General features: G+C 33.2%; 1 protein-coding gene across 3 annotated transcripts; it reads left to right on the top strand.

Moving 5' to 3' along the window:
- The first annotated feature begins 612 nt into the window (after positions 1-612).
- LOC132725792 (BLOC-1-related complex subunit 8-like) lies at positions 613-12,724 on the top strand. 3 transcript variants are annotated; one of them, XM_060710978.1, is made up of 7 exons: positions 613-742; positions 3,699-3,788; positions 4,870-4,982; positions 6,152-6,216; positions 7,333-7,440; positions 8,876-9,059; positions 11,592-12,724. In XM_060710978.1, exons 1-6 carry the CDS (start codon positions 694-696, stop codon positions 9,048-9,050), a joined length of 600 nt encoding a protein of 199 aa, XP_060566961.1. In that variant the 5' UTR covers positions 613-693; the 3' UTR covers positions 9,051-9,059; positions 11,592-12,724. The 3 variants fall into 3 exon arrangements, with proteins under 3 accessions (XP_060566961.1, XP_060566963.1, XP_060566962.1); XM_060710980.1 differs by lacking the exon at positions 8,876-9,059; XM_060710979.1 differs by lacking the exon at positions 8,876-9,059 and having other exon boundaries at positions 11,511-12,724.
- Positions 12,725-13,476: the final 752 nt, after the last annotated feature.

Raw genomic sequence — 13,476 nt, 5'->3', positions numbered from 1 at the left:
TTTTTAAAAGCAAGTGCCAAATTGTTGACAATAATAAACCTTTCATGAAACTTGGGGCAAAATAACGTACACGCTTGTGACAAAAGCACATATATATCCTATAAAAAGTAAATTATGAAAAAGGTAAACGACTTGAACACAAATTTTCAACTTTTATCAGGTAGACTTTTAATCTTTCCAAATTTGGCGGAAGGTCTCGTTCTAGCTATATTAGATTCTCTATTCTTTTAAAAATATTAATCCTGAATTCAAAATTCCTGCAGAATTTATTTCCAAGCATTAATTAATCCTTTATGTTGTCTGAAGATCACACTGGTTGCCTTAATTCATGGCCTTGCTGTTTCTGTTAAGATTCTTGTGATCCACGCTGTCCTACGTGTACATTGGGATTGCTCTACCGTAGTTCTATCTATACAGTATATTACAAATTAATTTATGTTTCGTAATGGCACGGGTCACTAAACGTGCTGATAGTTTTGATCTATATTGCATCTTTTATAGCAGGCTTAAATTTGGATTGCGGAATAAATTTTGGCCATGTTAAGACAAGTATTGCGCTCCCGGAAGACAGGATTATAAACAGATCGAGGGAAAATATTTAGTGGTGTTACACCTGTATATAGTATTTAGCAGTGTTTAGCCTTTTTAATATTTTAGATGTTAAAAAACCCTCTTGTTTTCAATTTTAGTTAAATGGAAAATGCGTTTAGTTATGTAACAGAACCTCAACCGAGAATGCAAGGTAAAGTACACTTTATACGAATGCAAGTATTTCATTCTTGGTAACTATTAACGTGGTAATAAACAGTGTTTCAAGTGAAGGATGTCCGGATAATATTATTTTCGGATATTACTGTATGTTTAACTTCGGTTTACTAAGTATAGGGAATACATATATGCCTTGATTAATGATTGTTTAAATTACGTAAATCTGGCTTAAACACCTATCACCATAATGAACTAATCAATTGTATACATGTATTGTAAAGCTGAAGATTTCTTTTCATAATATAGAGCTCTGTGTTGTCACTTCAGTCAGGGACTTAATTGACAAAGTCCATGCTCCGCCAGTATATTTGGAATAATTTTTTGGCCTTGACAAATCAGGGTCAGCTTGGCCCTAAAACGTACTTGGCCCCATAGTCAGCTTGGCCCTGTTCCAACTCGGCACAGGTCAACTCGGCCCATAATTACTGGTAATGATTACTTTTATTACTTTTTAAATGTTTTCATCATAACTTTCATTGTTTAATATTTTCACAGTAACATACCTCAGGCTCTACTCAAGGTTATTGAAAAGTTTTATTGATGAAAGTACCAATTTGCAATGCAGGGCTTGAGCTAGGGGGTGACTTGGGCGAAGAAGTCGCCTTCGGATCTTCGCCTTCGCCTAAAACAAACTTCAAAGCGATTTTGAAGTCGCCCGATTTTTTAGTGGTCTGTCATACTTTTTTACGATGCTAGGTCTCTTAACAATTTATTTACTTCTCAATTACAACCAATTACCGTTAATCGGCTAGTTAAAAACGCGTGTCAACATCAACAAAGTGTAATACACGCCGCAGGGCAAGAGTTCACTATGTATATCATTCTCATTATGTATTCATGCAATTGACAAATCAGAACGCGCGTTGTATCTGAGACAGTTTGCATTGACCAATCAGCAACACACTAACATACTGTGGCTAATTGTTGACAATTACACAAAATGGTGACAGGTTCAATCAATTTTCGCCGATTGCATGATTAAAGACAAATTGTTGAAAATTGTTGCGGTGTTTTGACGAGTAAAGATAAACACTGCCCAACATCTTAAAGGTGTGAATATGTTCGAAAAACTTTTCGGAGCACTAATCTGTTGAAATTTTGTGAAGATTTGTATCTAATATTTTATTAGTACATTGAACTCCGTAAAGTTAACACGCTGTCTGATTATACAAAATTAAATGTCTTTAACATTCTGGCTTGTGGGCAAATCGCTTAAAGAAAATTGTAGATGATGACCAGTCTGACCCATTGCCAATGGCAAGTGGCACTGCTCTGCCCACAGGTGTGGCTCTGCCCTGAAAATTGTTACCAACTAAACATACTCACAACATGTATACAGGATATGCATGTATGCAAGTTTTCAGGCATATGCCTGAAGCTCAGGTTTTTTTGTGTGACAAATTTCATCATGTTTGACTATTAGATTATGTAGGGAAATGATTATGAATAAAAGTTTTCAGGCTTTTCCAAATTTTCAACTTTCACCCATGTAATAGTGTGTTTGCTATTGGTATACATTTATGTAAAGTAGATTTATAGTAGAATTGTTTATTTGAGAAGTGTTTCTTATTTCTGGTTTGTAAAGTTTCATAGCTTATAATTCTCCAGATGACGCTTAATATGTCCCCCAACTCCTCCCTTAAGTCTCCTCACTTCTCCCTAAATCAGCAGGAGGGAGAAGTCACTTCTCCCTAAAATTTTGACCTAGCTCCAGCCCTTATTTGTATGTGAATTTGTAGAGATTGGAAGAATTTACGATTAATATGCATGTTTTGCCTATTTCAAATGTTGTTTATTTTATATATTGTTCAAACAGCATTGGTAGTGTTACAGAACAGTGTTAAATTCAATTACATTTATTGTAATAAAATTCAATTTAAAGATCAATTATATTATATTAAACATTTATTGTCTTGATATCTCTTCTTTCAAATAATATGTACATGTTCACTGCCAACTTTTTCAATTTCTGTTTGTTAGTGATCATACCTGTGAATACTTTGCATATAGTTATTGACTTCTTAAATTTTTTATAAACTAAACAATCTATATCCTAATAGGTTTTTGATAGAGGGCCCAAGTTGACCCGTGCCGAGTTGGTACAGGGCAGAGTTGACCCTTTACCAACCTTGACCTTTACCAACCTTGACAGAAATTTGAACCGGTACCTCAGCATTAAAAGGACAACACTCAATCTTATCGTGAAATGATAAAACCAAGAGCATACATGTAGTTGTTGGAAATTTGCCAAAACGGTAACCCGTAACTCAATATTACACGGTATCATGCATCCCACAGTCAAAATATACAAAGCTAGTTTTTGAGAATCACACTTAAATTGCTCACATCCAAAAAATCTCAACTCCTAGTAACTAGTATAATAAGTTAGAATGAGCCACACAAAAGCTGAAATGTGTTAGATAAGGTGAGGAAATTTATATAATTTGAGATGCGTCACGACAAAACCTACATAGTGCGTTTGCGACCAGCATGGATCCAGACCAGCCTGCGCATCCGGGCAGTCTGATCAGGATCCATGCTGTTCGCCATCAGTTTCTCTACTTGTAATAGCAAACGGCATGAACAGTGAACAGCATGGATCCTGATCACACTGTGCTGGATCCATGCTGGTCGCAAACCCATTATGTTGGTTTTGTCTTGACACAGCTCATTTGTACATCTTCTCTAGTCCAACTAATTGTTCTACGTGTTGAGATATTGAGATAATGTGCTATTTGTGTAAGGACAATATCTCCCCTCCAGAAGCCAGATTCTAACTAAAAACAAACATATCTCAGAATCTAACTTTGGCATGTCCATATATTTTGACTACCTAGTGTCTATTCTCTTTTATAGGTCCCACCCATCCATTCAGGATTATCCCTGGTTCTAATAATAGTAAAATATATAGGTAGTTATCTTAACTGCAGGTGGTGACAGTAGGTATAACAGATTGGCACAGGTACAAATGTTTAAAGAGGCAAATCCTGATCTAGAGCTGGAGGCTAAAACTAAGAAAGGTTAGACATGAATTATATTTGTATATTATAATTGTATAAGGTTCTCATTTATTGAAGGGACTCACTCCACTGATGTTTTTTGACATAATGGGACTGGAAGTAATTTTTTAAGGTAAGTGCTCCTTTTGATGTAGGTCTCGAATAATAATGTATGTGCAATTATTGGTGTATTAAGTGACTTTACATTCTCATCATTGCTTCCTTTTTGTTACATGTTATGTAATATGTAAACCTGTATCTAGTTTATATCGTCACTTTAGTGCAGTAATAAGTTAACTCCTTATACAATATAATAGGGAGTTAAATTTGTTACTGCACTATGGTGAGGAATTATATTTGCTATATTAATTCACACTCCAACATTTCAGTTTTACTATACTGAAAATGCTGTTATCTAAAAGGATTTAGCTCAATACAGGATTGGAGCATTAGACGCTTTCAGAAATCATGTCTACAAAATGAACTAATATCAATTTTTTCCCCGATTCTTACATTTTTCATTCATTATCGTATATATCGGTGTGAAAAGATGAATTAGACGTTTTAAAGTTCATTCCGTAAGGTGAAAAGGCGAGATTTTAGCATTTTATCATTCAAACGTCTTGTCCGGTATGTACCGGAATATGGTATTTAGTGTGGTGCTTCAATCCTTTTTTTAGTCTCACTCTATCTAAAATGAGTGAATTTTTACCAAAATGTAGGTTGACAATTTGAAGAATAGGTAGAACCATTGTAATCACACAACCCACCCGCATCAGTGTCACTCTTTTGGTTAAGTTTGTTGCGTGTAAGTTAGTATCGCCATAAATATGGAAGGGAATGAGTTTAAATTACACACACTTACTTGAGAGCATAATGGGAGGTCACTGTAACTGTATTGATTTTGACAGAATTATGTCCCTTTTTGAACTTAAAAATTCTACATTATCCAGGCTTTATTTTTAACTATTGAGCACTTAGAATAGTTGATCATACTGTGCTGCTGACAGCACCTGTTTTTTGAAAAATTTTCTGTTGATTATGAAATGATAAGTCAAAATGTTAAATAAGAAAATAAAAAATGTATTTTGATATTTTTCAGTGACAGAGAAGTTATCTGAAAGTATGAATATTATAGCAAATGAACCTTCCTTGGCTTTCTTCAGAATACAGGAACATGTGAGAAAATGTTTACCACAGCTAGCTGAGACAAAGGTAAACTTGTGACATTCAGATTTTACAAGAGGCGTGGGCAAAGGGTGGGGCCTTCTAAAATACTGGTAGCAGATTTTAATGTTTTTTCTCACCAATTCTAAAAATGAGAAATTCAGAAAATTAAAACAGAAATTAATTATGCCCTCGTTTTAAATAAATATTTTGGAATATTTCAAGGGCAATACATGTACATGTACTTAAATAGTATCACATCTCCGCCTTGAAATAATGTTTTAGAGCAGTTCAGATAAACAGGAGGAAAAGGAAATTCCTTGGCCTCTAGATGTACATGTATGAGAATAAATAAATTACCAAAATTTTTATTGGAATATTTATGAAAGTGTAAAATTGGATTGGAATTTAATAGATACTTTTTCTGGTACTTTTCAATTTTGTGTTTTAGACTTGTAATTTTTCTGGTACTTTTCAATTTTGTGTAAGCAGGGTGGTTTTACTAGGTAATAATATTATATGTTATATAAATGCATTCTAACTTTGCTTATATCAGAGTATCTCAGAATTTTTAAATGATAATGATGATTTGAGGTTTGACAAAAAAAAGTACAGGGAGTCAGATGAGTGGGTACTAATAGTATGATTGGAATGTTGATGTGTCTACTTAGATGCCCGTTTCTGCCTGAATTAATGCAAGAGAAGACATCTGAGAACTTCCTACACCAACTAAGCTGGTCAAGACATGACCTATTCTGTGTTAGAATGACATAAAACTAAAAAAAAAAAACCAACAAAGTGTAATCTTAGATTAAGTGGTGTGTGACCATGCAGAACATTTTTACAAAAATCTTATACTGCTAAAAGTTTGCAGTACATTATATGTTAAATATTGTTCAAGCAGTAATGATTTTTTTCCTGTGCATGTATAGCACTTTTTTATAATCATATTGTTTTAGTAACATGTGGTATAATATAAGAAATACTACATATACTTGAGACCTCTTAAATGGAGGATTTAAGTGACCTTGACTTTGGTCCATTTAATATTTTTTGGCTGACTGATTGGTTACTTTACTGGTTGAAGACCAATTCAGTGCTGTGTACAATTTCTTAGATTTTGTCATTTTATCAAATTGTAATTAATGTCAGGAAGACATATTTGTCTTTTCCTTTTTTTATGAATAATAAAATAGAAGAGCATTATCTTTTTCTAGCATGAGGTACAAGATTTACAGCAGAAAGTACAGGGGGCCTCATTTGATGCTGAATATGCTGCAAAGTAAGTTCTAGTATAATTGCAGGCCCATTGTGCCTCAGAAATGCTTTTATTTTTCAAAAGCTTTTTATACCCCCAACAAACGAAGTTTAGGGGGGTATATAGTAGGAAGCTTGTAGGTAAATTGGTTTCATGGTTTCCAGATGATAACTAGAGTTTGACACGAGGTATTGTAATCAAACTTGGTATATATAGCAACCTTATGTAGACCCTGGTTGGTATTGCAATTGGAACCCCTGGGGTTAAGGTCAAGGTCACCTTTACTAAAAATAGATAAATGGTTTCTTGACAATAACTAGAGTTAGGAATGAGATAATGTAATCAAACTTGGTGTAAAGCAAGCTTATGTGAAGACTTGGTTAGTATTGCATTTGGACCCCCTTGGTTCAAGGTTAGGTCACTGTTACTAAAAACAGAAAAATGGTTTATGGACAATAACTAGAGTTAGGAATGAGATATTGTAATCAAACTGGGTGTATAGCAAGCCTATATGAAGACCCTGGTTGGTTTTGCATTTTGACCCCCTAGGGGTCAAGGTCAAGGTCACCATACCTAAAAATACAAAAATGGTTTCCAGATATCTGTAACTGAAAACAGGTATTAATTTGAGATATATGATAAGGAGAATGTAATATTCATTTAGATTCATTACGTCATGAAGTAAGCTCGTTGAAAAAGAGGCTTATGTAAATATGATTTTATTCAACTCATAAGATTTGATAACTTTAGTATTAAAGCAATATGCCTCCAAATTCATGGTAATTTTCATGAAAATTTTGAAAATGTTTTTAAAAGTAAAATATTGTCAAGTGATCAAAGAAAGTAATTTACACATTGCAAACAGCACTTACGATCCACGTAGATTACTAAAATAAGGTAAAAATATGCGAAAGTAGCCCTTACTGCATTAGTGACGCATGAGAAATATGGTGATAAATATTTCAAAATCAGTCATAAATTGCACATAGCATCTAATTTTTTACTTGAATCTTTTTCCTTTTCTTAGAATCATAGTACATTCTTCTCAAGTTTGATTTTCGTGAAATATTATGGCTTATTTAGAGGCATGCAGCTTTAAACCTACACTCATTTTTGTATTTCTATCTCTGAATTTTACAGTGCCGTTCATGAAATGCATAAAAGTTCAAGCCATTTCACAAATATTCAAGACCTACTGAAGAACTCCATGTTTCTTAAGCAGCAGATAGACTATGAACAAAACCGAAGGTAAGCTCCGTGCATGTATTGTTAATCTGTTACTGAGTTTCTCCTATTTCAGGTCTTTTCCTAGCTGTTTTTGGAAAAAGAACCTAAGTCGGTGTTGAAAATTTTGTACTGTAAAATTGCTTCATTGAGAAAAATATTTGGTACCATTTTAAACCTCCTTTCATGCTCTTTTGGCCCACTGTATTTGAATTGTGCAACAATGTTTATTCTAACCAACACAAATATCAATTAATGCATAACATAAACAACAATATTTGAAGATAAAATGTGAGTAAACATCTGTTTGTTACATATGAGCTGCGCCATGACAAAACCAATGTAATGGGTTTGCGACCAGCATGGATCCAGACCAGCCTGTGCATCCGCGCAGTCTGATCAGGATCCATGCTGTTCGCTTTTAGTTTCTCAATTTGTTATAGGGTCTGTAAGCGAACAGCATGGATCCTGATCAGACTGGGCGGATGCGCAGGCTGGTCTGGATCCATGCTGGTCGCAAACCCATTATGTTGGTTTTGTAGTGACACGGCTCATATCAGAATGAACATCATCAAATTCATTAATTTAGATATTGAGAAATTGTTTTAAAGATTGGGAAAAAATAAGCATATTTGCTGTTAGGAATGAGTCTGATATTCTGACCCATGCTGACACTGGGAAAAGGCCTGCTGTTGCAGACAAAGCATGGTAAACCAAAATTAGGATGGTGATGGTGTCTTGGTTTCGTACCTCTTGTACGCGTCAGATCATTAACCCGCATTTCTGAACTTGTCTTTATATACCTTTGGTTCAATAGCAAACATTGTTGCTGTTGTTACTTTATGAGAAGGCATAGCTTTGTGGCAACATCAGACTTTCGGCAAAAGCTTTTGGCCTATTACAAAAATAATAATTTTACTATAAAGAATAATTGTCTGTTTTGAGTGAATATGCTATATCATGTATATGTTCCACTGACAAATAAGAAAATTGCAATATTTTCACAAGCTGCATATTATGAGTGAAAATGTGGTGTTTTCTTATGTGTTAATATGTTAAGCATATTCAGATAAAACAAACACATTTTCTTTTTATTTTATGGCTAGTAGAAGAAAAAAACACAGCAATTTTCACCTGTTTTCATTAATGTGTGGGAAACCAACACGTGTAAAGTAGATGATGTTAAAACATTCACCAGCAAGGCCCACGCTTCGCAAAACAAAAATAATTCAATATTATTGTCACTACAATGCAGTTTTTTCACTGATAAAAACAGTAAATTACTTAATTTATGTGAATATAATTATATACATTTTTTAACCTACAAAAAAACGTTTTTCTTTAGTTTGATTTTTTTTTTCCGTAAAGTTATTTTACCCATCTGTAGGCATATTTTGTTAATAATTCTTAATGTTCTATATTTTTATACATCAGCTTATATATAATGTGGGTATTTCAGGGAACAGATTAAGAATAATCCTGGCATGTATTCTACCATTTCCTCACCTAATATAAACTTACATGCTGAAGGTGGAGGGTTTGAGCGGCCAGCTACGCCGGTTCACGGCAGGCACAAACATTCTGAAAAACGCAGGGGAAGGGTCCGTCGTGTCATGTCCGAACATATAGAATAAAGTCTACTGGTAGTAATAGATGTTGTGATGGTCTTTATTTTGTTGTTTCTTTCTATATGAGCCGCGCCATGTGTAACCAACATGGATCCAGCATGCATCCAGACCAGTCTGCGCATGCATGTATCGTGCAGTCTGATTAGGATCCATGCTATCAGTTTCTCTTTTTGTAATAAGGTTTGTAAGCAAACAGCCAGGATCCTGATCAGACTGTGTGGATGAGCAGGCTGGTCTGGGTCCATGCTGGTTGTAAATGTTGGTTTTGTCATGACGCGGCTCAAGTATACTCTAAGTAGACCTTTACTTGCTGGAACTGAAAGTGTTTTTCTTGCACATCAGATGAGTCTCATGCTATACAATGGCGTCATTTTAGCACATTTTATCGTTTGAACTGCCTTAAAATGGCATCATTTGCATTAAAATGGCGTCATTTCGGCGTATCTTAAGACTGAAACCACATGCTTAGGATGATGTTATTTCGCTGTTTTGAGTGAAGTTGTAATTTCATACGCTGTTGTAAGAAAATAGTTAGAATCAATGGAATCCATGGTAAAGAATTAAAAATATAATGGAAACTGGTAGAATATGCAAGAAATAAATATCTAACATACGTCTAATATCTAATATCCGTCCCTCCGGAACCCTCCGATTTTTTTTGCTTTCAGTATAAAGCTAGGCCAGCCTGCACATCCAAGCTGTCGGACCCGTCTCTTTACTGTTTGCAGCACATTTCTTGTATTCTGATATTAAATGCCCCTAAACTTTCAATGGACGTTACCAAATTCAAAGCAAAGAAAATCAATAAAGCAGTTTCATCAGGTTCAGAATAGGACAGTAGTTAGTGTTCTAAAAAAATAATGTGATAGATTTTATTTGGGAAGGATTTTAGTACTTCTGTTTGACATTGAGTAGCTATATTGATGGTCTTATGTTTATTATGCAAGTTGTTTAGACATTATGTTATAAAATTATAATTTGTAGTGTTTTGTTCTTAAAAAAAATTCTTATTTTCAGGACAATACCAATTTTTAGTTATAAGCTCAGCTTCTTGGAATGAAAAAGTGAAACTTTTTTCATTGTCTCATTGGCATCATACAGCAATTGTTAACCCATACCATGCTAAATATCTTAAATAGACTTGTCCATCTTTTTATCTGGACAAAACCATTCATGATTTTTAGGGAAAATTCAAAAAAGCAGGGACAAAATAGTGAACAGTGCAGGACCACAACCAATCAGGACAAATGAGCTGGTCGATCTTGGTCGGCACTCAGGTGGACTGGGTATAGTTTTATATACACGGCTGCTGTCAATATATGACCAAATTTCACTTTTTTCTCTTAAAAAAAAAGCTTGCTGTATTATAAATTTATTATAAATAATTCTTACAGGTTATATGGCCATATATAAATGATTGTTTGCAATATAACCCTCACCTTGTGGCTCAGGTTATATTTGCAGACAAACCGTTATATATAGGGCTATATATTAACTTGTCAAAAACCTTTATAACTTATAATGAAATGGAAAATAAAGGATAACAGAGGTTTCTTGATAACATGAATGAAGACTTTGTTTTGTGACAAAATACTCATCACTTCAAAGCTATTAATATGAGCCGTGCCATGACAAAACCAACATAATGGGTTTGCAACCAGCATGGATCCAGACCAGCCTGCGCATCCGTGTAGTCTGATCAGGATCCATGCTGTTTGCTTACCAACCCTATTACAAGTAGAGAAACGGATAGCGAACAGCATTGATCCTGATCAGACTGCGCGGATGCGCAGGCTGGTCTGGATCCATGCTGGTCGCAAACCCATTATGTTGGTTTTGTCGTGACGCGGCTCTTATAAGTATTATTTAAAGGCACATCATGCCTCAGACATCCATACTTCTTAGATTTGTTTTTAGAAAAGTGAGATAAGTAATGCTTGGTGATTAACAACTGAAGAAAGTAGCACTGAACATGCAGTAATGTAAGGTAAAGGTAGCAAAAGTGTAAACAAAGTAGCTTTTTGAATTTTATACAAAATACTTATTTAAAATCTAAATCCCCACAACTATACTAAATCTTTATCACTATAACTATGCTTATCGCCAAAGAGCAAAAGATTGCTCAGCTATATGAACAACTTGAAAAATTTCTATGAAAACTAACAACAACAAAAAAGAAGAAAAAAAAGGGTATTTGAGTAATAAAAATAATAGCATTTTCAGGAGCTTCATGGGTCTTTAAGATAAAACATAATTTGGAGAAAAACTTTTGATTTAAAATATAACTCCTCAAGCTGTTCCTTAAAAAAACACTAAATTTAATTTAATTTCATCACGTAGTGCAGCAATGGAACAAGTTCCTCTAAATTAAATAGGAGTTTATCAGTTATTGCACTAAGGTTACAACTTTTTCTTTCTGAATTATTACTTTGTTTAAAGAACCTCTTTTATTTTTCTCTATTTCAGTCCAAATGAAAGCTTTCGATGTTCAATATCGGGGAAGGATTACTTTTTTAAAAGAACCCATTTTATTTTTCTCTATTTCAGTCCAAATGAAAGCTCTAGATCTCCAGTTTCGGGAAAGGAAACTCAGCCACATAAAGAAATGGATTCCGTGGTACAGTAGAAAACCTCCTCATTCCCAAAAAAACTTATATGCCAACTCTTGTGTGTGTGAGAGACTGGATATTTATAAAACATAATTATAGGAAAGTTCAAAGTTCATAGTTGAACGTTTGATGAGAAGTGAGACGGTAAACTTTTGATAAAAGGTCAAAGGTCAGATTGTGAATTTTTGATAAAAGGTCAAAGTTTAGACTTTTAACCTCTGATTAAAGGTCAAACTGCACCAGCAATGAATTTGTAGATAGCCAAATGTGAAATTGTCAACTCTTTATTTATTATTCTTGTATTATAATTTTATAGTTTAAGGTATTTGTTTAATTTTTTTTTTGTAATTTGAAACAGTTATAATTATAGATTAGAAAGGTTTCGTTTAAAAATTATTAAAATTAATGTGATTTTAATTAAACATTATTTTTAATGTCTGTTTTTTATTGAAATATTAATGTTCATCTCATGTCAGTGAAATATAAGTCATATCAGAGATTTATATAATAGACCTGTTATCATACAAGTATTTATAACTGTTTGAAAATGAGTGAATTATAAAATTTTGGATTTTGGTTACTGTTAATATGCAATATATTTCACTCGGAAAATAAAGATTTTATATGTTCACTTGCATTTTTAGAAATTTTCAATATTTTTTTTCAAAAGCAATCTTAGAAATATTTGAAAATCTCAAACTATCTCAATGAGATACTTATTATGTTAAGTGAATACAACCAAAAATATTAATACATATATATAATATTAAGCAAAACAAAAAAAAAACAAAACAAACAAAAAAAAAACCCAAGAGATACCATCCATTTATCCAATAAATTGACTCAGTGTTTAATAAAGTTTGAACTTTCTTGTGCTGCATGCATCAGTTTTCATATATCTTAATTATTAAGGTAAGGTTTTATGTTGATTTAGTGCAATAGAATGATATTTATTTCCAAAGTAATTTATCACTCAAATTCTTATTTAAATATATGTATTATTCTGTTGTTGATGTATGTGTAATGATTTTTATGACATGAAAATGAATGTTATTTAAAGTATTAAAACAATATTATGAAATATTTTTGTTCTTTCTTCTTGTCTCTCTTGTGTTTTTGTCTTCCCTTTATATGCAAACATGTTTATTATCTCCCTTGGTTACAAGTCTTTGATTATGTTTATTTTATTTCAATTATGGAAAGAAGATGTCTTGTCTTATTAATATTGCAAGAGTTGTTTCCCTTACACTATTTTGCTGGAAAAAATTATGTGAGACAGTAGTTTTTAGCGAGACATTTATTCTCTAATCAATGGCTATAACAACTGGGTACTTTTGGCTACTGTGGTTTTCGGTCAATCAAAATAAAAAGATTTGTAAATTAATAACGAAAACATCGACCTTTTTGAAATATACAAGAAAGATAACTATACGGCAAATGATTCAGTAATAACAGAGTAGTCTCCCTTTTACATGGGCTCTGCCAATTACGTTCTTTTTTCCTGCAGACGATGTTTTTATGTATCAATAATACAACATGATGCGATATTCAATTAGACATCCAAGAATTTGTAAATTGATACCATATAAACATGAATACAAAAACATATACAAGAAAGAGAACTCTGCATGGTAAACGATACAGTAATAACAGCTTAGTCTCCCTTTTCATACTGTTCTTTTGTCCCCTGCGTATCGATAAAATAACATGATATTGCCTCAATTAATGAGGCAATATTACAGTATGCTTAAAGGATAATAAAGTAACCGAGATTTATTACAGAAATTATACATTTAATTTATCAATGTATACATGTTCATCCA

Source organism: Ruditapes philippinarum, unplaced genomic scaffold, assembly GCF_026571515.1.
Source record: "Ruditapes philippinarum isolate M1 unplaced genomic scaffold, ASM2657151v2 ctg4196_1_1_1_1, whole genome shotgun sequence".
Lineage (NCBI taxonomy): Eukaryota > Metazoa > Mollusca > Bivalvia > Venerida > Veneridae > Ruditapes > Ruditapes philippinarum.
The sequence above is the reverse complement of the archived record's forward strand: the minus strand, read 5'-3'. Positions and strand labels throughout refer to the sequence as shown.